Source organism: Hemiscyllium ocellatum, chromosome 44 (assembly GCF_020745735.1).
Source record: "Hemiscyllium ocellatum isolate sHemOce1 chromosome 44, sHemOce1.pat.X.cur, whole genome shotgun sequence".
In the NCBI taxonomy this organism is placed as follows: Eukaryota; Metazoa; Chordata; class Chondrichthyes; order Orectolobiformes; family Hemiscylliidae; genus Hemiscyllium; species Hemiscyllium ocellatum.
In genome coordinates, this window is record NC_083444.1 from 1,265,681 (window position 1) to 1,291,704 (window position 26,024).

General features: G+C 53.8%; 1 protein-coding gene across 1 annotated transcript in view; it reads right to left on the bottom strand.

Moving 5' to 3' along the window:
• dnah2 (dynein, axonemal, heavy chain 2) overlaps positions 1–26,024 on the bottom strand; it is a 288,980-nt gene that overhangs the window by 9,177 nt on the left and 253,779 nt on the right. The window contains exons 68-81 of the mRNA XM_060854787.1: positions 25,502–25,650; positions 17,624–17,757; positions 17,084–17,228; positions 15,207–15,406; positions 14,672–14,798; positions 12,971–13,157; positions 12,068–12,216; positions 11,798–11,981; positions 10,063–10,253; positions 8,433–8,624; positions 7,466–7,650; positions 5,056–5,284; positions 3,821–3,972; positions 1,807–1,921 (exon numbers count right to left, since the gene is read on the bottom strand). Coding sequence (XP_060710770.1) covers positions 1,807–1,921; positions 3,821–3,972; positions 5,056–5,284; positions 7,466–7,650; positions 8,433–8,624; positions 10,063–10,253; positions 11,798–11,981; positions 12,068–12,216; positions 12,971–13,157; positions 14,672–14,798; positions 15,207–15,406; positions 17,084–17,228; positions 17,624–17,757; positions 25,502–25,650 — 2,339 coding nt within the window. The remainder of the gene's footprint in view (positions 1–1,806; positions 1,922–3,820; positions 3,973–5,055; positions 5,285–7,465; positions 7,651–8,432; positions 8,625–10,062; positions 10,254–11,797; positions 11,982–12,067; positions 12,217–12,970; positions 13,158–14,671; positions 14,799–15,206; positions 15,407–17,083; positions 17,229–17,623; positions 17,758–25,501; positions 25,651–26,024) is intronic.

The following is a 26,024-nucleotide window of genomic DNA, read 5'->3' on the forward strand; positions in this document are numbered from 1 at the left end:
TGTTCTCTGAAACTTTCCGCAAGTAGGCGGCCCATCTCCCCAATGTAGAGGAGGCCACATCGGGTGCAGCGGGTGCAGTAAATGATGTGTGTGGAGGTACAGGTGAATTTGTGGCGGAAATGGAAGGATCCCTTGGGGCCTTGGAGAGAGGTAAGGGAGGAGGTGTGGGTGCAAGTTTTGCATTTCTTGCGGTTGCAGGGGAAGGTGCCGGGAGTGGAGGTTGGGTTGGTGGAGCGTGTGGACCTGACGAGGGAGTCACGGAGGGAGTGGTCTTTGCGGAACGCTGATAGGGAGGGGAGGGAAATATATCCCTGGTGGTGGGGTCCGTTTGGAGGTGGCGGAAATGACGGCGGATGATAAGCTGTATACGGAGGTTGGTGGGGTGGTAGGTGAGAACCAGTGGGGTTCTGTCTTGGTGGCGGTTGGAGGGGCGGGGCTCAAGGGCGGAGGAGCGGGAAGTGGAGGAGATGTGGTGGAGGGCATCGTCGATCATGTCTGGGGGGAATCTGCGGTCCTTGAAGAAGGAGGCCATCTGGGCTGTGCGGTGTTGGAACTGGTCCTCCTGGGAACAGAAGCGGCGGAGACGAAGGAATTGGGAAAAAGGGATGGCGTTTTTACAGGGGACAGGGTGGGAGGAGGTGTAGTCCATATAGCTGTGGGAATCGGTCAGTTTATAGTAAATGTCCGTGTTGATTCGGTCGCCCGAGATAGAAATGGAAAGGTCTAGGAAGGGGAGGGAGGAGTCTGAGACAGTCCAGGTGAATTTGAGGTCGGGATGGAAGGTGTTAGTAAAGTGGATGAACTGTTCAACCTCCTCATGGGAGCACGAGGCAGCGCCGATACAGTCATCGATGTAGTGGAGGAAGAGGTGGGGGGTGGTGCCAGTGTAGCTGCATATCCTACGAAGAGGCTGGGGCCCATGCGGGTGCCCATGGCAACTCCTTTGGTTTGGAGGAAGTGGGAGGATTGGAAAGAGAAGTTATTCAGGGTGAGGACCAGTTCAGTCAGTCGAAGGAGGGTGTCAGTGGAAGGGTACTGGGTGGTGCGGCGGGAAAGGAAGAAGCGGAGGGCTTTGAGTCCTTCGTGATGGGGGATGGAGGTGTACAGGGACTGGATGTCCATCGTGAAGATAAGGCGTTGGGGACCGGGGAAGTGAAAATCCTGGAGGAGGTGGAGGGTGTGGGTGGTGTCCTGAACGTAGGTGGGGAGTTCTTGGACTAAGGGGGACAGAACCGTGTCGAGGTACGCGGAGATGAGTTCGGCGGGGCAGGAGCAGGCTGAGACAATGGGTCGGCCGGGCAGGCAGGTTTGTGGATTTTGGGTAGTAGGTAGAAACAGGCGGTGCGGGGTTGTGGGACTATGAGGTTGGAGGCGGTGGATGGCATCGTGCTGTTGCTGCTGCAGTGCTGCCTGAATGGGGCTGAAGGCCTGGTTTGTACACTCAGCTGGCTCAGTTACACACAACTTGCTGAGTTCAGGAAAGTTTGGAGTCTGATGGGTGCAGGTAAACAGAACCAGCGCCTCTGCCTCTTGCTGGCAAACATGCCCCTTGGGTTCACAGGGCAAAGGGGGAAGGGAGTTCAGCCTGTACTACACCCTCCTCAGTCCTGCAGGATGTTCATCCTCACACTCCAGGGAAATAGCAGGCCACCTGGATGAAGGGACAGTAGTGATGGGCAGGGCAATGGCACCCCAGTCAGGACCATGGAGAGGGAATGGACACACTGTCCTCTGGGTGGGAGGATAATCAGTACCTTTGAGGCTGTGGTCAGGTTTGGCAATTTACAGTTCTCCTGTCTCCCTTACCATTTCCCATAAAGGGGGAACATGAGCATCATGGATACAGCTGAATATTTCCTCCAGGTCAGTGGACATGACGACTAGGCCTTGGATTGCCATCTTTAGTTCAGTCAGGGATGTCCTTGGGAAAGATGGTAACACAACAGGTCTGTTACAATACAAGCACAAAGTCACATACCCGAGAGACCACAGTGGGACAGCGACAGAGCTCGGCAAATGGCTGAGGAATCTGACCTTGGTCAAAGCAGCACTGGGGGCGTGTTTGGCCAGGCTGGGAGTGTACTCCATACACTTGAACAGGGCAAAAGGTTGCCTCAGGACCAGGAAGGCAGCCAGTATCAGGAACAACACCCAAACTGCAAGGCAATCCCCGTAGGAGGGAAGCAAAGGGGAAAAGTTGAACATTTTGTCAGCAGCAGTGAAAATCCTTACCCCATTTGAATCCTGCAAGTTGGCTAAGTCAGTAACCCCCACCGTGCTGATGGGATTGCAGCAGCACAGTAGATGGCACGGCTGACAGAAACAGCTCTGTCATCAACTGGAATTATTCCCCAACTGCTGCCGAATGAGCACACTCTGAACTTAATACCTGACACGGGCTTTACCCCAGAACAAATCATTTGTTATCCCGACCCTGGGAGTGTTTGATGGGGGGGGTAGAAGTGTAGGGGGAGCTTTACTCTGTATCTAACCCCGTGCTGTCCCTGGGAGTGTTTGATGGGGGACAGTGTAGAGGGAGCTTTACTCTGTATCTAACCCCGTGCTGTCCCTGTCCCTGGGAGTGTTTGATGGGGGACAGTGTAGAGGAAGCTTTACTCTGTATCTAACCCCGTGCTGTCCCTGTCCCTGGGAGTGTTTGATGGGGGACAGTGTAGAGGAAGCTTTACTCTGTATCTAACCCCATGCTGTCCCTGTCCCTGGGAGTGTTTGATGTTAGGAATGCTGCCACTGGGGTCGCTCTGGAACTATCCAATAGCTGCTGCTACCCCCCCAGGCAGCTTTTGGAAGATAGCAACGGTGAGGGAGGGTGGGGTGGGATGTGGTGGGGGAGAGGAGAGTGGGGTGGGGGAGAGGAGAGTGGGGTGGGGGAGAGGACAGTGGGGTGGGGGAGAGGAGATTGGGGTGGGGGAGAGGAGAGTGGGGTGGGGGAGAGGACAGTGGGGTGGGGGAGAGGAGATTGGGGTGGGGGAGAGGAGAGTGGGGTGGGGTGGGGTGGGATGAGGAGGGGGAGAGGAGAGTGGGGTGGGGGAGAGGAGAGTGGGGTGGGGGAGAGGAGAGTGGGTTGGGGAAGAGGAGAGTGGGGTGGGGGAGAGGACAGTGGGGTGGGGGAGAGGAGATTGGGGTGGGGGAGAGGAGAGTGGGGTGGGGGAGAGGACAGTGGGGTGGGGGAGAGGAGAGTGGGGTGGGGGAGAGGACAGTGGGGTGGGGGAGAGGAGAGTGGGGTGGGGGAGAGGACAGTGGGGTGGGGGAGAGGAGAGTGGGGTGGGGGAGAGAGAGGAGAGTGGGGTGGGGGAGAGGAGAGTGGGGTGGGGTGGGGTGGGATGAGGAGGGGGAGAGGAGAGTGGGGGTTGAGGGGGGAGTGTAGAGGGAGCTTTACTCTGTATCAACCCCCGTGTTGAGGGGGGAGGAGAGTGGGATGGGTGGGATGGGGTGGAGTGGGGTAGGGGAGAGGAGAGTGCGGTGGGTGGGTGGGGGTAGGGGAGGAGAGTGCAGTGGGTGGGGTGGGGGTGGGGAGGAGAGTTGGGTGGGTGGGGGTGGGGGGAGAGTGCAGTGGGGTGGGTGGGGGTGGGGGGAGGAGAGTGCAGTGGGTGGGGTGGGGGTGGGGAGGAGAGTTGGGTGGGTGGGGGTGGGGGAGGAGAGTGCAGTGGGTGGGGTGGGGGTGGGGAGGAGAGTTGGGTGGGTGGGGGTGGGGGAGGAGAGTGCAGTGGGTGGGGTGGGGGTGGGGGGAGAGTGCGGTGGGTGGGGGGGGGTGGGGTTAAGGCGGTGAGATAATAAACAATCCCTCCAGCGTTAATCCGACCTGATGACATTGAGGAGAATGTTGTAACGTTGGATCTCCTGTAAAAGCACCACATTCAGTGGGGAAGGGTCTTCCTGCAACATCAGCTGGGTCCCCTCATAGTCAAGGTCCTCTGGGGTCCTCTGGAGCACATCAGCTGACAGTTCGAGGACCTGCCATGTGAACAGACGGTGAGGTTACTGCGTGGACCACAGCAGGCAATCTGACCCAGATTCCCCACCTTCCTCCCCTAGTTTGACCAAATTGGTCCCGTTATCCTGAGCGCTTGCCTCTGTGTTCCAGGATCCAGAGCTGAGGGGGGGCTCACTGATCCAGTCAAACCTCATCACAATCTGCTGTACCTCAGAATATCCCCAGAATAGTCTCTCGTGACCGAGAAAGCCCTCCAGCCCAGGGACCACCCTCCTGACGGCTGGCTTTGCCCACTCCAATGCACCGCTCTCCGTCAATCAGCACCCACTGTACATGGTGCTGCCTTCACAAAAACCCGCAGCTGCTGCAGGGAGAGATCACGGATTCCGTTTCTTCAATTCCCCCGCAATAATGACTCAGAGTCCTCCCCTCCCCCCTCACTGCCCCCTCCTCCTCTCACTGCCCCCCTCCCTTCTCTCACTCATTCCCCCTCCCTCTCTTTCCCCTGCTCCCCTCCCCTCTCTCCCCCTCCTCTGTCTCCCCTGCTCCCCTCCCCTCCCCTCTCTCCCCCTCCCCCTTTCTCTCCTGCCCCCTCCCCCTCTCCCCTACTCCCCTCCCCTCTCTCCTCCTCCCCCTCTGTCCCCCTGCCCCCTCATCCCCTCTCCCCCTGACCCCTCTTCTCTGCCCCTCCCCCGATCTCTCTCCCCCTGCCCCTCTCCCTCCCTCCCTCCCCCTGCCTCTCCCCTCTCTCTCTCCCCCCCTGCCCCCTACCCCTCCCTCACTCCACCTCCCCTGCCCCCTGCCCCCTCCCTCTCTCTGCTCCTGCCCTCTTCCTCCCTCTCTCCCCCCCACCCTTCCCCCCCCCCCCCCCCCCCCCCCCCGCCACCCCCAGCTCCCTGTCTCCTGTGGCTTTCTCTGAGCTTTCTGTCTGCTGAGCTCTCTCTACCCCCTACTCCTTTCCGGCAGTGATGGGAACACAGGGCCTTGTCGAGTTTGGGCAGTGGGGCTGGTGGACTCAGGGTGATCACGAAGCGTGTGGTTTCACGGGGGTATGGGACTCGCAGGAAGCAGGTATTCCTCTCGGCCAGTGGGTGGGGGTTTACCTTTTCTTCCCTGGACATGCCCTTGCCCACAGCAGTGGTGACCTGCGGCTGGAGGGACAGCAGCGTCTCGAAGAGCCTGCGGGCCTCGGTGATCTCACTGGCCACGTCCGCGTTCGGATGCTGCCCAAAGGCCTCAGGGTGTTCCATGGGAGGCAACATGTTGATGTACTCTCGGTATGATTCCAGGTCTCCGTCTTTCGGGATGTAGTAGTTATCCAGGATGGAAAGCCTGAATAAAAAGCAAACGTTGGGCTTTTAAAAACCCTGTCTGTGCAGGACAGGAGGGTACGTGGGTGGGGGTTGGAGGAAAACATAGATGGCTGAAGAATGAAGGCAGTTTTAATGGTTTAACTCGGTCAGGGATCATAAATATCAATTCCTTACACACCAAAAACACTTTTCAGTGGAATGACATCCCAAACAGGTCAAAAGCCACCGCAGTCCGACTGGACCATAGGGCTGCTCTGTCATTAGGGGGAGAGAGAGAGAGAGAGAGGCGTCTGGTGGTGGTTTCACCTGCAGGTCACTACACCTCAGGACAGGGTGGGAAGGTTGAGGAGGACAGTTCTTTAGAGTAAACCCAGTCTCTGCAGGAAAAGAATCCACACGGTTGGTATCACTGTGTATCTCATACTCAACATCCAGGCAACCGAGCTACCCTGATATCCATCAGGTAGTAAAGGACACAAAGATATTATGGGTGCAGACCGTCCAGGCTGCAATGAATCACCCCCGACATAGTGGGAGGTTAGGGGAGCCAGGTACGGCAATCAGTGGGAAAGTTCGCATCCTCAACAAGAGGAAAACCTCATTGCACAAAACTACACACCAACACCTGTCCCATTACAGTGTGGGGGAATCACAGACACAGACCCCCGTCCCGTCACCGTGTGGGGGAATCACAGACACAGACCCCCGTCCCGTCACCGTGTGGGGGAATCACAGACACAGACCCCCGTCCCGTCACCGTGTGGGGGAATCACAGACACAGACCCCCGTCCCGTCACTGTGTGGGGGAATCACAGACACAGACCCCCGTCCCGTCACTGTGTGGGGGAATCACAGACACAGACCCCCGTCCCATCACCGTGTGGGGGAATCACAGACACAGACCCCCGTCCTGTCACAGTGTGGGGGAATCACAGAGACAGACCCTCGTCCCATCACCGTGTGGGGGAATCACAGACACAGACCCTGTCCATTCACCGTGTGGGGGAATCGCGGACACAGACCCCCGTCCCATTACAGTGTGGGGGAATCGCGGACACAGACCCCCGTCCTGTCACCATGTGGGGAATCACGGACACAGACCCCCGTCCTGTCACCGTGTGGGGGAATCACAGACACAGACCCCCGTCCCGTCACCGTGTGGGGGAATCACAGACACAGACCCCCATCCCATCACCCTGTGGGGGAATCACAGACACAGACCCCCGTCCCGTCACTGTGTGGGGGAATCACAGACACAGACCCCCGTCCCGTCACCGTGTGGGGGAATCACAGACACAGACCCCCGTCCCGTCACCGTGTGGGGGAATCACAGACACAGACCCCCGTCCCGTCACCGTGTGGGGGAGTCACAGACACAGACCCCCGTCCCGTCACCGTGTGGGGGAGTCACAGACACAGACCCCTGTCCCGTCACCGTGTGGGGGAATCACAGACACAGACCCCCGTCCCGTCACCGTGTGGGGGAATCACAGACACAGACCCCCATCCCATCACCCTGTGGGGGAATCACAGACACAGACCCCCGTCCCGTCACCGTGTGGGGGAGTCACAGACACAGACCCCTGTCCCGTCACCGTGTGGGGGAATCACAGACACAGACCCCTGTCCCGTCACCATGTGGGGGAGTCACAGACACAGACCCCCGTCCCGTCACCGTGTGGGGGAATCACAGACACAGACCCCCGTCCCGTCACCGTGTGGGGGAATCACAGACACAGACCCCTGTCCTGTCACCGTGTGGGGGAATCACAGACACAGACCCCCGTCCCGTCACCGTGTGGGGGAATCACAGATACAGACCCCTGTCCCATCACCGTGTTGGGAATTCACAGAGACAGACTCCTGTCCCATCACCGTGTGGGGGAATCACAGACACAGACCCCCGTCCAGTCACTGTGTGAGGATAAAATCCCAGAGATCCATGCTGTAAAATATGTTGTTCCCATATTCCTGAAAGTGGATTTGGAACAAAACTCTTTGAGGAAGATTTGCAAGGTACAGCAACCTGAAAGATCCGATTAATTTTGTCTCTGTGTCAGAGACTGTTGGAATTTGCTATTTCTTGTGAGTGGAGCGATAGGAATGTGCCTGAGTACCCTGAACCCCGGATCCTGGGCTGGTAGTTATCTGACTGATGTGCCTGCGGTTAGATCACTTCAGCAAGTAAAAGACAAGTTACTTGTAGTAAGGGGTGGTCACTGCTTTGTCACAGAAGTAATCGTTGATGTATGTGCTCAGCAGCCGGCGATCCCAGTCATCGGTGACATGGCCTCCATAATTCACCCCTGCTATCAGATACTTCAGCGCATCCCACGGCGTTACATCATACTCATCCAGGTAAATACTCAGGAGGTTTTCTGAGACCTGCAAGGAGAGACCAGGATTTACATCGAGAATTAACACAACGGCCTTGTTCCATTTATCCAGGCTCTGCAAGTTAGGATATCTGGTTGGCATGGACGGATTGGACCGAAGGGTCTGCTTCCGTGCTGTACATCTCTATGACGCTATAAGTCCAGGCGGCCAGGGCTGGACAAACAAAAACTTGCTGGGGACAGTGTAGAGGGAGCTTTACTCTGTATCTAACCCCGTGCTGTCCCTGTCCTGGGAGTGTTTGATGGGGGGCACAGTGAAGAGGGAGCTTTACTCTGTATCTAACCCACACTGTCCCTGTCCTGGGAGTGTTTGATGGGGGGACAGTGTAGAGAGAGCTTTACTCTGTATCTCACCCTGTGCTGTCCCTGTCCCTGGGAGTGTTTGATGGGGGGACAGTGTAGAGGGAGCTTTACTCTGTATCTAACCCCATGCTGTCCCTGTCCCTGGGAGTGTTTGATGGGGCACAGTGTAAAGGGAGCTTTACTCTGTAGCTAACCCCTTGCTGTCCCTGTCCTGGGAGTGTTTGATGGGGGGGACAGTGTAGAGGGAGCTTTACTCTGTATCTAACCCCGTGCTGTCCCTGTCCCTGGGAGTGTTTGATGGAACTTTCGAGTATATTTTGCAGCCTGCTTCTGAATTTGTTGAGCACAAATTTTCTGAAGAGTGGAATATACAATATTGGGACAAACCAGACAGGTGACCGAGTGGTTTCTGTGACCCAGGTGACCTGCAGCCTGCCAACAGCCGCTCATCCTCATAAACATGCCAACCTCAAAGTCTGAGTCGTTGAAGCCGTAGACAATGTTCCAGCCGAGCTGTTGGAATTTCTTCCGTTCCAGAAGGACACTGTGGAAGAAACACAGGGCGAACAGCAGCTTCTTAAACTTCCTGGGTTTGGAGCAACGTTTGAACTGCTGGTCGGTCAGAAGGTTGTACAAGCGCTTCATGTTTGCTTTGATGCCCTGAGAGACACGGAGGGTGGAGTGGGTGGAGGAGAGAGAGGTGGCCGTGAGTCAGGAAGGAAGTGAACAGACTGGTCTTTTCAGAGTGCTGTCGTTTTCAATGTACAAATGTAAATAGTCCCACAGCCCCGTGAATAACTGGAAATCCCCTGATTGTACCCAGGTTACAGGCACAGTGGGATATTCATGACCCCAGGAGCATTCCTCTTCCTCGGATGTACCTTCGCATAAGGAATCCGTGAGAGAAATGGTGAATTAATGTTTTGGACAAATAATCCAGCGAGCCAGGTTAATGACTGGCTTCTTCCTCCAACCCCTGTGCCTTTTGCACTGGAGGAGAAAGTGAGGACTGCAGATGCTGGAGATCAGAGCTGAAAGTGTGTTGCTGGAAAAGCGCAGCAGGTCAGGCAGCATCCAAGGAGCAGGAGAATCGACGTTTCGGGCATAAGCCCTTCTTCAGGAGGGCTCATTCCTGAAGAATGGCTTATGCCCAAAACGTCGAATCTCTTTTGCACTGGACCCCAATACCCTGCACTTTCTGATGAAGGGCTTTTACCTGAAACGTTGATGTTCCTGCTTTTCAGATGCTGCCTGGCCTGCTGTGCTTTTCCAGCACCACTCTGACCTTGACCCTATACCCTGCACCCTCTTGCTCCTCCTCTGTCCCTGTCCAAGTATAAAAGTGAACCTGTTTTCCAACACCTTTCAACTGGGAAGTTGTACATTCCTCCCTGATTGGGTTCACATCCGGGAATGTGAACTCAATGAGAAGAGTATCTGGAATAAACAGCGAGTTTCATGGTGACTGTGAGGCAGGACAGGCTCAGGGGGTTTGTGTGGAGCACAGAAGTTTGACGAGGGGGACATGGGAGAGATGGATAAGCTGATCAGGGACATGGACAGCGTGGATAGAAAGCAGCGTTCCCCTGGGTTGAAGGGACAACACCAAGGCAGGATAGTTTTACCTTGAAAGAGAGGATGTGAGGAAAGCTGTTTTCACCCACAGGGCGGGGTGGGGAAGGGTCTGGAATGTGCCCCCTGGGAGGGGATTTGAGGTGGGAAACCTCACAACCTTTGACAGGAACTTGGATCAGCACTTGAAGGGGCATGTGCTGGAAAGTGGGGAGAGTATAGATTTCGGGTAGTTTAGGTGATACAGACTTGATCAGCCCGAGCTATGATTCACGGTTAGTTGCTGTAAACCCCTGTAAGGCTGACTAATGCCTTTTTAAAGTCTGCCCATTGTTATTCGGTCTGTCTTACACCAGAATCCAGGCCCACAGCAATGTGATCAACTGCCCTCTAGCAAAGCCCTCAGTTCAAGGGGGCAATTAGGGGTGGGGATCAAATACTAGTCTTACTAGGGATGCCCACATCCCACAGGAAGAGTGAACAGAATTCCTGAAAGCTGGAAGCAGGTGAGCTCCCTGTGAGTTACCTTTGGTGGCTCTGTCGTCATCTTGATGCTGGTCTGTAGGATGGAGACAGGAAAGTCAGGGTGAGGGCTGGAGCTTATCCAGAGTCGGAAATTGGGATGTGGATCCTGCACTTGCAGCTGCTCTATCAGCTTATCCAACTGGGGCATCCATGACAGCGACAAGTGACAGTTTGCAAGGAACACCCAGTTACCTGTCAGTCAGACAAAGAGGAAACAGATCACCTGGTATTACTTTGCTCCTGTCTCTCATTTCCCCGGTGAGACGGGAGAGAGGCCGGGCTCGTTCCGAAACAATCTCATCCATCATTCGACCAACGCTTGCTGTGCAGACTAAGGAAAGCAAGGCCATTGAACTGTTTGGGTACGGAGCTGTTTGGGTATGGAGCTGTTTGGGTATGGAACTGTTTGGGTATGGAGCTGTTTGGGAATGGAACTGTTTGGGTATGGAGCTGTTTGGGTACGGAACTGTTTGGGGATGGAACTGTTTGGGGATGGAACTGTTTGGGGATGGAACTGTTTGGGGATGGAACTGTTTGGGGATGGAACTGTTTGGGTACGGAACTGTTTGGGTATGGAGCTGTTTGGGTATGGAGCTGTTTGGGTACGGAACTGTTTGGGTATGGAACTGTTTGGGTGTGGAACTGTTTGGGTATGGAGCTGTTTGGGTATGGAGCTGTTTGGGTATGGAACTGTTTGGGGATGGAACTGTTTGGGGATGGAGCTGTTTGGGTATGGAGCTGTTTGGGGATGGAACTGTTTGGGGATGGAACTGTTTGGGGATGGAACTGTTTGGGGATGGAACTGTTTGGGGATGGAACTGTTTGGGTACGGAACTGTTTGGGTATGGAGCTGTTTGGGTATGGAGCTGTTTGGGTATGGAGCTGTTTGGGGATGGAACTGTTTGGGGATGGAACTGTTTGGGGATGGAACTGTTTGGGTATGGAGCTGTTTGGGTACGGAACTGTTTGGGTATGGAGCTGTTTGGGTACGGAACTGTTTGGGTATGGAGCTGTTTGGGTATGGAACTGTTTGGGTATGGAGCTGTTTGGGTATGGAACTGTTTGGGGATGGAACTGTTTGGGGATGGAACTGTTTGGGTATGGAGCTGTTTGGGTATGGAGCTGTTTGGGTACTGTTGGATGCTCTGACAGGGGAGAGGGAGCAGCACATGGCTTGCCTGATCGATGGGAGGGGCAGGCTCGTTACTGTGTGTTGGGGACAGAGTCCCACAAGCACGTCTGATCAAACGAGTGACAAAAGGCTGACTCTTTACCATGGTGAAAGGTAAACCTGGGAGTGGTGTGAGAAAGTTCCTGTAGACACTGACTGTCAGCCCTATGGAATGGATGTTAGGCTGGCTCTGGGAGAAGCTCAGGTACTTTGATGGACGGGCTGGGGGCTCTGACAGGGGGCATGAACCCCAAACAGCCAGAATGTTTCCACTCGTCAGCAACTCCAAAATTACAGCCGTAAGTAATTCAACGGAGACACCTCTCTACCAAGAGACTGCTGAGTGTGTGGAACTGATGACCAGGGACAGGGGGAATAGTTGAGACAGGGGAACGGTGGAATCAAACAGAATAGATCTGCTTAAGGGGAAGCTGGATAAACAGGGATAAACAGCAGGGCAGGCGAGATGGGCTGAGTGGCCTCTTTCTGTGGGACAAGACAAACAGTGTTCCTCCTTTCATCATACAGCTAGGTGGGACTAGGATGACCGAGGAGCTGGACGTACCTTCCGTTACACCTTCCGTAATCATACGGGTGGCGATGGGGGCTTGACCCTGACCCAGTGAGAGAGCGAGGAAGCTGTTCGCCATACCAGAGTATTCAGCAAGCTGGAGCAGGGAGTTAGTGGGATCCACCCCAGGGGAGAGCACAAAAATCAGCGGGGTCCTGGAGGTGGAGTCATCAATGACCTGTGAGGAGGGACAGGACTGGTTTAGGATTCCGGAAGACTGGTTGCTTGCTGGAATTCTGATTGGGTGCCCTGTTTCTCACTGACCGATCTCATATCCAGCACAGGAGGTTCCACAAACTTGGAGCCAAGGTTGTTGACAATGAACGAGGTCACGCAGAAAGCGATGCGGTCCTGCCTTAAGGATCGTACAATCAGCATGCGCTGGAGCTCATTGCAGGTATTATCCCACTCAACTAGAGAGAGAGCAAGACAGGGGCAATTCAGAACACCAGCAAGTCCTTGTGGCAGCTCCAGTAACTCACCCTTTCCAGTCCCCACACACAATGTGAGGTGGGGTAGATGCCAGGAGTGTGATGGAGATTGAGACTTGGCATGGATGGTGGTCAGTGCAGAATGTATTAGATTACTTACAGTGTGGAAACAGGCCCTTCGGCCCAACAAGTCCACACCGACCCGCCGAAGCATATAACACCCAGACCCATACATTTTACCCCTTCACCTAACACTACGGGCAATTTCCCATGGCCAATTCACCTGACCCGCACAATTTTGGACTGTGGGAGGAAACCGGAGCACCCGGAGGAAACCCACGCAGACACGGGGAGAACGTGCAAACTCCATACAGAGAGTTGCCTGAGGCGGGAATTGAACCCAGGTCTCTAGCGCTGTGATTCAGCAGCGCTAACCACTGTGCCACCGTGCCGCCCACCAGATTGTCTCTGATCAGGTTTGGTGAGGTAGGGAAGAGACACAGAGATAATCACATGTCATTGGGGTAAGGCGAGGAGGGGTTCAGGGAGGTTCAACAAAGGTATGGGGATTATAAACACCTGTATAGACTGGTTGGGTTGTATGGCCTGTTTCTATGCTGTTAATTCCATTTGACCATTGCATACATGATCACCGGGAAATTGAGTCCACAGTCTCCTGACGTTCATGGCCAACAGGTAGGCTGCCCAGTAGAAGATACCCACCACAGATACCCACCTGGCAGCACAGCTGTTTCTGGCTCAGCATTGGTGTACCAAGCATGCCAGTCTTTGGGATACTGCTCAAAGGAGTTCATAATACCATGGAAGTTTGTTAATTTATCGAGCTCTGTGATGTTGTCCCAGTTGACGTCAGCAAGCCAGGAAGGACAGGGATTATCCATCTGTTCCTCTCTATCCAACACCTGCAGGACGAAAGAAACAAAATCCTCACTTTTTCCAGTTAACTTTGGAACCTTTCAATTACCAACAACCTGCACTCTGAAGACCATCGCCATTGCTGTGTATACAGCTGAAGACGTCCCTCCTGACAAGAGGCTCCAACCTCGCCCTCTAACCCTGGCTCTGCACCATTCACATTCACACCTCTCTCTCTCCCGTGCTCACTGGTAACAATGACAGATTTAGTTTCAGCTCCCTCCTTTCCCCCTATCTCCATGAGCCCCTCCAAATCCAACACCATACAGGGTCTTGGCACTGCCACCAAGCCTGGCCTCTCGCAAAGGGCCATTTTAATCACTTCACTCTTGAGGGCTGGAATTCCCTCGCTCATCCAGTCCATGTGCATCTCTCCTTGTTTAAGGTCTTCCTTCATACCGAACTTCTGATACCTGTCCTAATATCTCCTTATATGGCTCATTGCTGCATTCTGTGGGGAAGTCTATGTAACAGTTTGGGAATGTTTATTGCATTAAAGCTGCTATGTAATTGTTCATGTTAGATAACCTCCATGGATCAATCTTCCCGCTGACGTTCCCACTTTCATGCCTCTTGGAGCTTTGAATCTTCCCTCCTACCCACCATCCCTCCTCGGTACATCTCCCTGAATTAAAGTCTGAACTCATTCTCCTAACTCCTCCCCTCCCCCACACCCTGGACCAACGCTCAATGAGAATTTCACAACTCCCACCTTCACTCTGAGCTGGTCTTCTTTCCAAAACACCTAAACTAGCCACTCATACGGATTTATCGCACTCCCTGGTTATCAGGCACACTCACTGCATCCCCACTGGGACACACCCTACACCCACTGGCACACTCACTGCATCCACACTGGGACACACCCTACACCCACTGGCACACTCACTGCATCCCCACTGGGACACACCCTACATCCACTGGCACACTCACTGCATCCCCACTGGGACACACCCTACATCTACTGGCACACTCACTGCATCCCCACTGGGACACACCCTACACCCACTGGCACACTCACTGCATCCCCATTGGGACACACCACACACTCACTGCATCCCCACTGGGTCAGTCACACTGGCACACTCACTGTATCCACACTGGGACACTGCCACTGGGACACACTGCATCCACACTGGGACACACCCACTGGGACACTCACTGCATCCACACTGGGACACACCATACACCCACTGGGACACCCACTGTATCCCCACTGAGACACACTCACTGGCACACCCACTGCATCCCCACTGGGACACTCACTGCATTCCCACTAGGACACACCATACACCCACTGTATCCCCACTGAGACACACTCACTGGCACACCCACTGCATCCCCACTGGGACACTCACTGCATTCCCACTGGGACACACCATACACCCACTGCATCCCCACTGGGTCAAACCACACAACACAGAAAGTGCTTTCCCTTCCCACCTGGTATACCTTCGCTATAGCACACCTCCCTCCCTCACACCCACTGGTAGACACTCACCACACCCCCACGCAGGAAGAAGTTGTACTCGTCCATGTTGAGTTTCCCAGCCACCTCCAGGATCTTGATGCACATTTGAAAACTGAAAAGAAGCTTGTGTCGCTCAAAGAGCCCCCTGCATGTATACCTAGGAGAGATGGAGAATTAAACCTCACCCAACTACTCCCTGCACACTGCAGCACCAGGTCTCCTCCCCACAGACCCTGACAGAGGAACAACCTGGGACTGATAGGTTTTGGCTGGGTTAACAGATAATTGTTTCTGGGACCAAGGGGGAATTGAGATTTTAGTGTGTCGATAATGAGCCACTCGTCACAAGGCACTCTTAATGGGACCAGCTTTCAGTGCATCCCCCAGAACACAGGCATGAACAAACGCCCCACAGCCAGGCTGGCCTGTCCTGGACCAGGTTTACAGGTGCTGAGCACACAAATTCATCAGGCAATGTCTTTCAGCCAGTCAATGTAATGGACTGGGTTTTACCAAGAGTGACAGTGGGTGTGTGAAGTCTCCCACTCTGACCCTGATTGCTTACCTGTAGACAGCATAGGTGTGATATTCATTGAGGTTGGTGATGCGCTCCTGCAGTTTGGGGCTGCGTTTGCTCTTCTCTATGCTCAGGTTGAACAGGTCGATGTAGGCGTCCAGTGAAAATTGGTACATGGGGTCGATTTTTCCCATATCGTTCAACACAAAGAAGAGGATGGAGGCTCGCTCAGCACATGAGCGGTAACCCTGCGTTTGAACAGACACATACAGACGATAGTTAAAGACTGACCATCTTCCCCAGTAACCCGCTGCTGTTGATAATCTTCCCTCTCAGTCTCACCTGGAGGAACTGACCCTTGCTGTGGAAGGATTTCCATGTCACCCACCTTCCCCTCTCATACCTCATCCCAGGCAGGCCATTAGCCACAGTTAACAGTCTCTCTCTCGCTCTCTCAGCTACCAGGCCTGCTGAGTCTTGCAGGGTTTACTGTTTTAGTCTTGTATTGTAAAACCCATCAGCATAGTCTACTCACGTGAGACATGGACTCTACCACGTCAAGAAGCTCAAGTGGCCTTGAGAAGCAGCTGGAGATCGGAGATCGTTCTCCCCTTGTCTGCGTGGGTTTCCTCCGGGTGCTCCGGTTTCCTCCCACAGTCCAAAGATGTGCGGGTCAGGTGAATTGGCCATGCTCAATTGCCTGTAGTGTTAGGTAAGGGGTAAATGCAGGGGTATGGCTGGGTTGTGCTTCGGTGGGTCGGTGTGGACTTGTTGGGCCGAAGGGCCTGTTTCCACACTGTAAGTAATCTAATCTAAACTACAGAGGCTGAGGGCTCACTCGATCTCCCCCACCCCTGAGACAGTCACAACCGCGATGAGATGGTCACCTCGCCATAAAGCCTGACACTCAAAGTAAATCTTGTCAGAAAGTGACAGACAGCCTGTGGCATTCTATCGTGATGGTCAAAAGGAAATGCTCCAAGGACTCCCTGCAAACGTAAGGTAGGAATTGGCATGCTGGCTCTGGGTGCTGGGAGAAACTCAGTCAGGATCACTGCCTGTGCTGCAACCCAAATTAAACAAAAATAGGGTGGCCCCTTTGAAGAGTGTGGCGGACGTCGAGAGGAAATCTTCATCCATAATTTACCCAAAACGTCACGTCACGTCCTGTCCTATTGACAGCAGCACCCTTCAGAAACAGACTGGTCTCACCGGTCACACAGTGGAACCCAAGCAGCTGGACTTCGGATAGGAACACCTTCCCCTCAAAGGGAGTAAACCATCCAGCTGTCCTAATGATACAACATATCACACAGAGAGCCGAGGGAGAGCTTTCTGAAGGCCTCATCCATCACTACGTTAGCTCCAGAGCTGAGTGTCAAGGGTAGGCTGAGAGAGAAAGGAAGAGAGGGAGAAAAGGACAGGGGTACTTTCAAATCTGGCATATCTTTCAGCTCACTGTGTTTGTGTTGATATTTATCATTCAGTCAAGATTCCGTCAAGCCTCTCTTTATATCCCCTTTCAGAATATCCCTCCTGCCCCCCGCTGTCACAGTTGGTAGGTTTATCCAGCACCTCCCCCACCCTTCAATGTTTTCATACCATTCAACTTGACCATTCGGTGTGACGGTGAGTTTGACTGTTCTCTGGCTAAAGAGGTTTCTCCTGAACTCCCACTTGGATTGACCAAGGAATGTCTCGTACTGATAGCCTTCTTGTTTAACAGGCAGTCGGGAGGTGTCTGTACCCACCATCAGCTGGGGGGGTCACACCATTCTGTACTCACTTCACGTGGAAACGCATCTGCTAAGGGCTTAATCAGGCTTTTGCAATAAAACGTTTACGTTAGACCCAGAAAGGTGACGGTTCACTGTGCCCTTTCCGATGTGAGTCGGGTTGAGTTTGGGGAGTGTGTGGGTACAAACCTCTCGAGCGGAGTCAATTTTCACTTCCGTGGTCTCACTGCTCTCGATCTGCTCAGCAACCTCAGTGGCAGTCACCTTCGAGGTCTGCAGTGTGTTCACAAGTTGCACATCATCAAGGAGTGAGCCCGTTGCCTCATTCAACAGCCTGGAGAGAACAGGAAAGGAGGACCCTGAGCATGACATTCAGCACCTGGACAGAGTGTCCACCTCACAACGCGAGGTTCAGGATCGAGAGAAGTGGGACATCTTCCCCCAGCCTCCCACACCCACTCTCCACCATCACCACCACCACCACCACCACCATCACCCATCCTATCCTTCAAAGCAGTTTACTGTTGAGCTAGCATTAGCCTGGGAAGGACATCACCCATGGACTGGTCCCTCCTTCGGTCAGCAGAGCCAGCCTCGAACTGGTCTTCCTCCCAGTCAGCCCAATTGTCCGGCTGTAACTCACTATTCAGTGACCAGAATCCCCTGGGGCAACTCAATCTGAACAACTCCTTGACCTTTGGCATTGCAGGGTCAGACTGAACCTCTTACCTGAGAATTTCGTCCTCCAGTTCTTTGAGTTTCTTCTTGCCAGCTGCAATGTTCATCACCAGCGAATCTTTCTGTTCCTCAAGTTCAGGCCGTTCTTTCCTCACCACGTTTCCGAGTAACTGTGCTTCAAGGCCCTAGAGCAGGGGTGGGGCAGAACGCCAGAGAAAACCATCATACCCCACCATTCCACAGGCACTGGGACATACCCCGCCATTCCACAGACACTGGGACATACCCCACCATTCCACAGGCACTGGGTCATACCCCACCATTCCACAGGCACTGGGACATACCCCACCATTCCACAGGCACTGGGACATACCCCACCATTCCACAGACACTGGGACATTCCCCACCATTCCACAGACACTGGGACATACCCCACCATTCCACAGGCACTGGGACATTCCCCACCATTCCACAGTCACTGGGACATACCCCACCATTCCACAGGCACTGGGTCATATCCCACCATTCCACAGGCACTGGGTCATATCCCACCATTCCACAGGCACTGGGTCATATCCCACCATTCCACAGGCACTGGGTCATATCCCACCATTCCACAGGCACTGGGTCATATCCCACCATTCCACAGGCACTGGGACATATCCCACCATTCCACAGTCACTGGGACATACCCCACCATTCCACAGACACTGGGACATATCCCACCATTCCACAGACACTGGGACATTCCCCACCATTCCACAGTCACTGGGACATATCCCACCATTCCACAGACACTGGGACATACCCCACCATTCCACAGACACTGGGACATATCCCACCATTCCACAGACACTGGGACATACCCCACCATTCCACAGACACTGGGACATATCCCACCATTCCACAGACACTGGGACATTCCCCACCATTCCACAGACACTGGGTCATACCCCACCATTCCACAGTCACTGGGACATATCCCACCATTCGACAGACACTGGGACATATCCCACCATTCCACAGTCACTGGGACATTCCCCACCATTCCACAGGCACTGGGACATACCCCACCATTCCACAGACACTGGGACATATCCCACCATTCCACAGACACTGGGACATATCCCACCATTCCACAGTCACCGGGACATTCCCCACCATTCCACAGGCACTGGGACATATCCCACCATTCCACAGACACTGGGACAAACCCCACCATTCCACAGTCACTGGGACATATCCCACCATTCCACAGACACTGGGACATATCCCACCATTCCACAGGCACTGGGTCATTCCCCACCATTCCACAGACCCTGGGACATACCCCAGCATTCCACAGTCACTGGGACATACCCCACCATTCCACAGACACTGGGACATATCCCACCATTCCACAGACCCTGGGACATACCCCACCATTCCACAGACGCTGGGACATATCCCGCCATTCCACAGACACTGGGACATATCCCGCCATTCCACAGACACTGGGACATACCCCGCCATTCCGCAGTCACTGGGACATACCCCACCATTCCACAGACACTGGGACATACCCCACCATTCCACAGTCACTGGGACATACCCCACCATTCCACAGACACTGGGACATATCCCACCATTCCACAGACGCTGGGACATACCCCGCCATTCCACAGACACTGGGACATACCCCGCCATTCCACAGACACTGGGACATACCCCACCATTCCACAGTCACTGGGACATACCCCACCATTCCACAGACACTGGGACATATCCCACCATTCCACAGACGCTGGGACATACCCCGCCATTCCACAGACACTGGGACATACCCCACCATTCCACAGTCACTGGGACATTCCCCACCATTCCACACACACTGGGACATACCCCACCATTCCACAGACACTGGGACATTCCCCACCATTCCACAGACACTGGGACATATCCCACCATTCCACAGACACTGGGACATTCCCCACCATTCCACAGTCACTGGGACATATCCCACCATTCCACAGACACTGGGACATTCCCCACCATTCCACACACACTGGGACATACCCCACCATTCCACAGACACTGGGACATATCCCACCATTCCACAGACACTGGGACATTCCCCACCATTCCACAGACACTGGGACATACCCCACCATTCCACAGTCACTGGGACATACCCTACCATTCCACAGTCACTGGGACATTCCCCACCATTCCACACACACTGGGACATACCCCACCATTCCACAGACACTGGGACATTCCCCACCATTCCACAGACACTGGGACATATCCCACCATTCCACAGACACTGGGACATTCCCCACCATTCCACAGTCACTGGGACATTCTCCACCATTCCACACACACTGGGACATACCCCACCATTCCACAGACACTGGGACATTCCCCACCATTCCACAGACACTGGGACATATCCCACCATTCCACAGACACTGGGACATTCCCCACCATTCCACAGTCACTGGGACATATCCCACCATTCCACAGACACTGGGACATTCCCCACCATTCCACACACACTGGGACATTCCCCACCATTCCACAGACACTGGGACATATCCCACCATTCCACAGACACTGGGACATTCCCCACCATTCCACAGACACTGGGACATACCCCACTATTCCACAGTCACTGGGACATACCCTACCATTCCACAGTCACTGGGACATTCCCCACCATTCCACACACACTGGGACATTCCCCACCATTCCACAGACACTGGGACATATCCCACCATTCCACAGACACTGGGACATTCCCCACCATTCCACAGACACTGGGACATACCCCACCATTCCACAGTCACTGGGACATACCCTACCATTCCACAGTCACTGGGACATTCCCCACCATTCCACACACACTGGGACATACCCCACCATTCCACAGACACTGGGACATTCCCCACCATTCCACAGACACTGGGACATATCCCACCATTCCACAGACACTGGGACATTCCCCACCATTCCACACACACTGGGACATACCCCACCATTCCACAGACACTGGGACATATCCCACCATTCCACAGACACTGGGACATTCCCCACCATTCCACAGACACTGGGACATACCCCACCATTCCACAGACACTGGGACATATCCCACCATTCCACAGACACTGGGACATACCCCACCATTCCACACACACTGGGACATACCCCACCATTCCACACACACTGGGAAATATCCCACCATTCCACAGTCACTGGGACATATCCCACCATTCCACACACACGGGGACATATCCCACCATTCCAGAGACACTGGGACATATCCCACCATTCCACAGTCACTTGGACATACCCCACCATTCCACACACACGGGGACATATCCCACCATTCGACAGACACTGGGACATATCCCACCATTCCACAGTCACTGGGACATTCCCCACCATTCCACAGGCACTGGGACATACCCCACCATTCCACAGACACTGGGACATATCCCACCATTCCACAGACACTGGGACATATCCCACCATTCCACAGTCACCGGGACATTCCCCACCATTCCACAGGCACTGGGACATATCCCACCATTCCACAGACACTGGGACAAACCCCACCATTCCACAGTCACTGGGACATATCCCACCATTCCACAGACACTGGGACATATCCCACCATTCCACAGGCACTGGGTCATTCCCCACCATTCCACAGACCCTGGGACATACCCCAGCATTCCACAGTCACTGGGACATACCCCACCATTCCACAGACACTGGGACATATCCCACCATTCCACAGACGCTGGGACATATCCCGCCATTCCACAGACACTGGGACATATCCCGCCATTCCACAGACACTGGGACATACCCCGCCATTCCGCAGTCACTGGGACATACCCCACCATTCCACAGACACTGGGACATACCCCACCATTCCACAGTCACTGGGACATACCCCACCATTCCACAGACACTGGGACATATCCCACCATTCCACAGACGCTGGGACATACCCCGCCATTCCACAGACACTGGGACATACCCCGCCATTCCACAGACACTGGGACATACCCCACCATTCCACACACACTGGGACATACCCCACCATTCCACAGACACTGGGACATACCCCACCATTCCACAGTCACTGGGACATACCCCACCATTCCACAGACACTGGGACATATCCCACCATTCCACAGACGCTGGGACATACCCCGCCATTCCACAGACACTGGGACATACCCCACCATTCCACAGTCACTGGGACATTCCCCACCATTCCACACACACTGGGACATACCCCACCATTCCACAGACACTGGGACATTCCCCACCATTCCACAGACACTGGGACATATCCCACCATTCCACAGACACTGGGACATTCCCCACCATTCCACAGTCACTGGGACATATCCCACCATTCCACAGACACTGGGACATTCCCCACCATTCCACACACACTGGGACATACCCCACCATTCCACAGACACTGGGACATATCCCACCATTCCACAGACACTGGGACATTCCCCACCATTCCACAGACACTGGGACATACCCCACCATTCCACAGTCACTGGGACATACCCTACCATTCCACAGTCACTGGGACATTCCCCACCATTCCACACACACTGGGACATACCCCACCATTCCACAGACACTGGGACATTCCCCACCATTCCACAGACACTGGGACATATCCCACCATTCCACAGACACTGGGACATTCCCCACCATTCCACAGTCACTGGGACATTCTCCACCATTCCACACACACTGGGACATACCCCACCATTCCACAGACACTGGGACATTCCCCACCATTCCACAGACACTGGGACATATCCCACCATTCCACAGACACTGGGACATTCCCCACCATTCCACAGTCACTGGGACATATCCCACCATTCCACAGACACTGGGACATTCCCCACCATTCCACACACACTGGGACATTCCCCACCATTCCACAGACACTGGGACATATCCCACCATTCCACAGACACTGGGACATTCCCCACCATTCCACAGACACTGGGACATACCCCACCATTCCACAGTCACTGGGACATACCCTACCATTCCACAGTCACTGGGACATTCCCCACCATTCCACACACACTGGGACATTCCCCACCATTCCACAGACACTGGGACATATCCCACCATTCCACAGACACTGGGACATTCCCCACCATTCCACAGACACTGGGACATACCCCACCATTCCACAGTCACTGGGACATACCCTACCATTCCACAGTCACTGGGACATTCCCCACCATTCCACACACACTGGGACATACCCCACCATTCCACAGACACTGGGACATTCCCCACCATTCCACAGACACTGGGACATATCCCACCATTCCACAGACACTGGGACATTCCCCACCATTCCACACACACTGGGACATACCCCACCATTCCACAGACACTGGGACATATCCCACCATTCCACAGACACTGGGACATTCCCCACCATTCCACACACACTGGGACATACCCCACCATTCCACAGACACTGGGACATATCCCACCATTCCACAGACACTGGGACATACCCCACCATTCCACACACACTGGGACATACCCCACCATTCCACACACACTGGGAAATATCCCACCATTCCACAGTCACTGGGACATATCCCACCATTCCACACACACGGGGACATATCCCACCATTCCAGAGACACTGGGACATATCCCACCATTCCACAGTCACTTGGACATACCCCACCATTCCACACACACGGGGACATATCCCACCATTCCACAGACCCTGGGACATATCCCACCATTCCACAGACACTGGGACATTCCCCACCATTCCACAGTCACTGGGACATATCCCACCATTCCACAGACACTGGGACATTCCCCACCATTCCACACACACTGGGACATACCCCACCATTCCACAGACACTGGGACATATCCCACCATTCCACAGACACTGGGACATATCCCACCATTCCACACACACGGGGACATATCCCACCATTCCACAGACACTGGGACATATCCCACCATTCCACAGTCACTTGGACATACCCCACCATTCCACACACACGGGGACATATCCCACCATTCCACAGACACTGGGACATATCCCACCATTCCACAGACACTGGGACATGCCCCACCATTCCACAGACACTGGGACATACCCCAGCATTCCACAGACACTGGGACATATCCCACCATTCCACAGTCACTGGGACATACCCCACCATTCCACAGACACTGGGACATACCCCACCATTCCACACACACGGGGACATATCCCACCATTCCACAGACACTGGGACATATCCCACCTTTCCACAGTCACTAGGACATACCCCAGCATTCCACAGACACTGGGACATATCCCACCATTCCACAGTCACTGGGACATACCCCGCCATTCCACAGACACTGGGACATATCCCACCATTCCACAGTCACTGGGACATATCCCACCATTCCACAGTCACTGGGACATATCCCACTATTCGACAGACACTGGGACATATCGCACCATTCCACAGTCACTGGGACATACCCCAGCATTCGACAGACACTGGGACATATCGCACCATTCCACAGTCACTGGGACATACCCCAGCATTCCACAGACACTGGGACATATCCCACCATTCCACAGTCACTGGGACATATCCCACCATTCCACAGACACTGGGACATGCCCCACCATTCCACAGTCACTGGGACATATCCCACCATTCCACAGACACTGGGACATATCCCACCATTCCACAGTCACTGGGACATACCCCAGCATTCCACAGTCACTGGGACATGCCCCACCATTCCACAGACACTGGGACATACCCGACCATTCATTTCCTCCCCAGGCGACCCTCCCCCCGAATGTGCCCAGTATCCCGGATATACTAAACCGAACCCTTGACGATCAGGCCTCCCAGCCTGGGGTCCTCTGCTCCTGTTTCTGATGGTCTGCCTCCCCTTGGTGTTTGGGATTTGGATGATTATTGAGTAACAGAGTAACACAGCTCAGAAACAGGCCATTTGGTCCAACCAGCCCCAGCTGATCATAATCCCTAACCGAACTAGGCACTCAGATGCTTCCTGACTGGCTGTACCTTTTGACTCTGATCTCCAGCATCTGCAGTCCTCACCGCCTCCTAGTCCCACCGATCTGCTCCTGGCCCATGTCTCTCCAAACCTTTTGTCTTCGTATACTTCTCCAAATGTCTTTTAAATGTTGTCATTGAACCCACATTCAGCACTGCCTCAGGAGATACATTCCACACACAAACCCCTTACCCCATTTTGAATCTCTCTCCTCACCCTAAAAATGTGCCCCCTCGTCTTAAACCCTCCCATCCTGGAGAAAGGACAACTTCCATTAAAGTGAGGTTGTTTGAACTGTTGCCTGATTGGTGGGAAATGGTAGCCAGAACACAGGAGTCAGCTGGCATCCACAACAAGAGAAAGCTGCTTATTAATGTGGATTTGGACCACCACAATGTGAAGGTTTGCTCAATTAAACCACAGTCAGCCTTGATACTGCCTTCGCTGTTCTGTGTGTCTGTGTGTGTCTCTGTGTCTGTATGTGTGTGTGTCTGTCTGTGTGTGTTTGTCTGTCTGTGTCTTTGTCTCTGTGTATCTCTGTCTGTGTGCGTGTGTATGTATGTGTGTCTGTGCATGTGTGTATCTGTGCTTGTATGTGTCTGTGTCTGTGTGTATGTCTGTTTGTGTGTATGTCTGCTTGTGTATTTGTGTGTGTGTGTGTCTGTGTATGTGTTTGTGGGTGTGGGTGTGTGTTTGTGTGTCTGTGTCTGTGTCTCTGTGTGTCTGTGTCTGTGTCTCTGTGTGTGTGTCTGTGTGTGTATTTGTCTACATGAGTGTGTCTGTGTCTCTGTGTCTGTGTCTCTGTGTGTGTTTGTGTACACCAACCTGCACTTTAACAGCAAAGTTGACGATAGTGGTCTTGGAGGAGATTTCTGGGGGATAGTGTGGATTAGACAGCTTTGTAGCGATATAGAATCGAAATGCTGTGTTGTACTCGATCTCCTTGTCACCCAGTTTAATCACCAGTCGCCCCCCTGTGAAAGAGAAGGTGTAGTTTGGGTAAATACCACCCCCAGACTGACGGAGAAACTGCAGAATTACATTCTCAGCATTCTTCCTCATTGTTCTCCATGTCCATTACACTCTGCAATCTGCCAAACCCACCCATGTTACCATTCTACATGCATCTAACTAGCAGTCCTGGAAGGAGAAACACAGAGCCAAGTGCAATCCTAGACTCCTCATAATTCCGACTCAATTCACACTATCCACCAGGAATTAATCAACAAGGGAATCCCTGCAGATCTGTCACTCTGCCTGGACCCAGGGAGGGGAGTGACTCTCACTCCCAGAGGCTGGATCAGCTGGGTCCACACTGTAATCCCTGCAGATCTGTCACTCTGCCTGG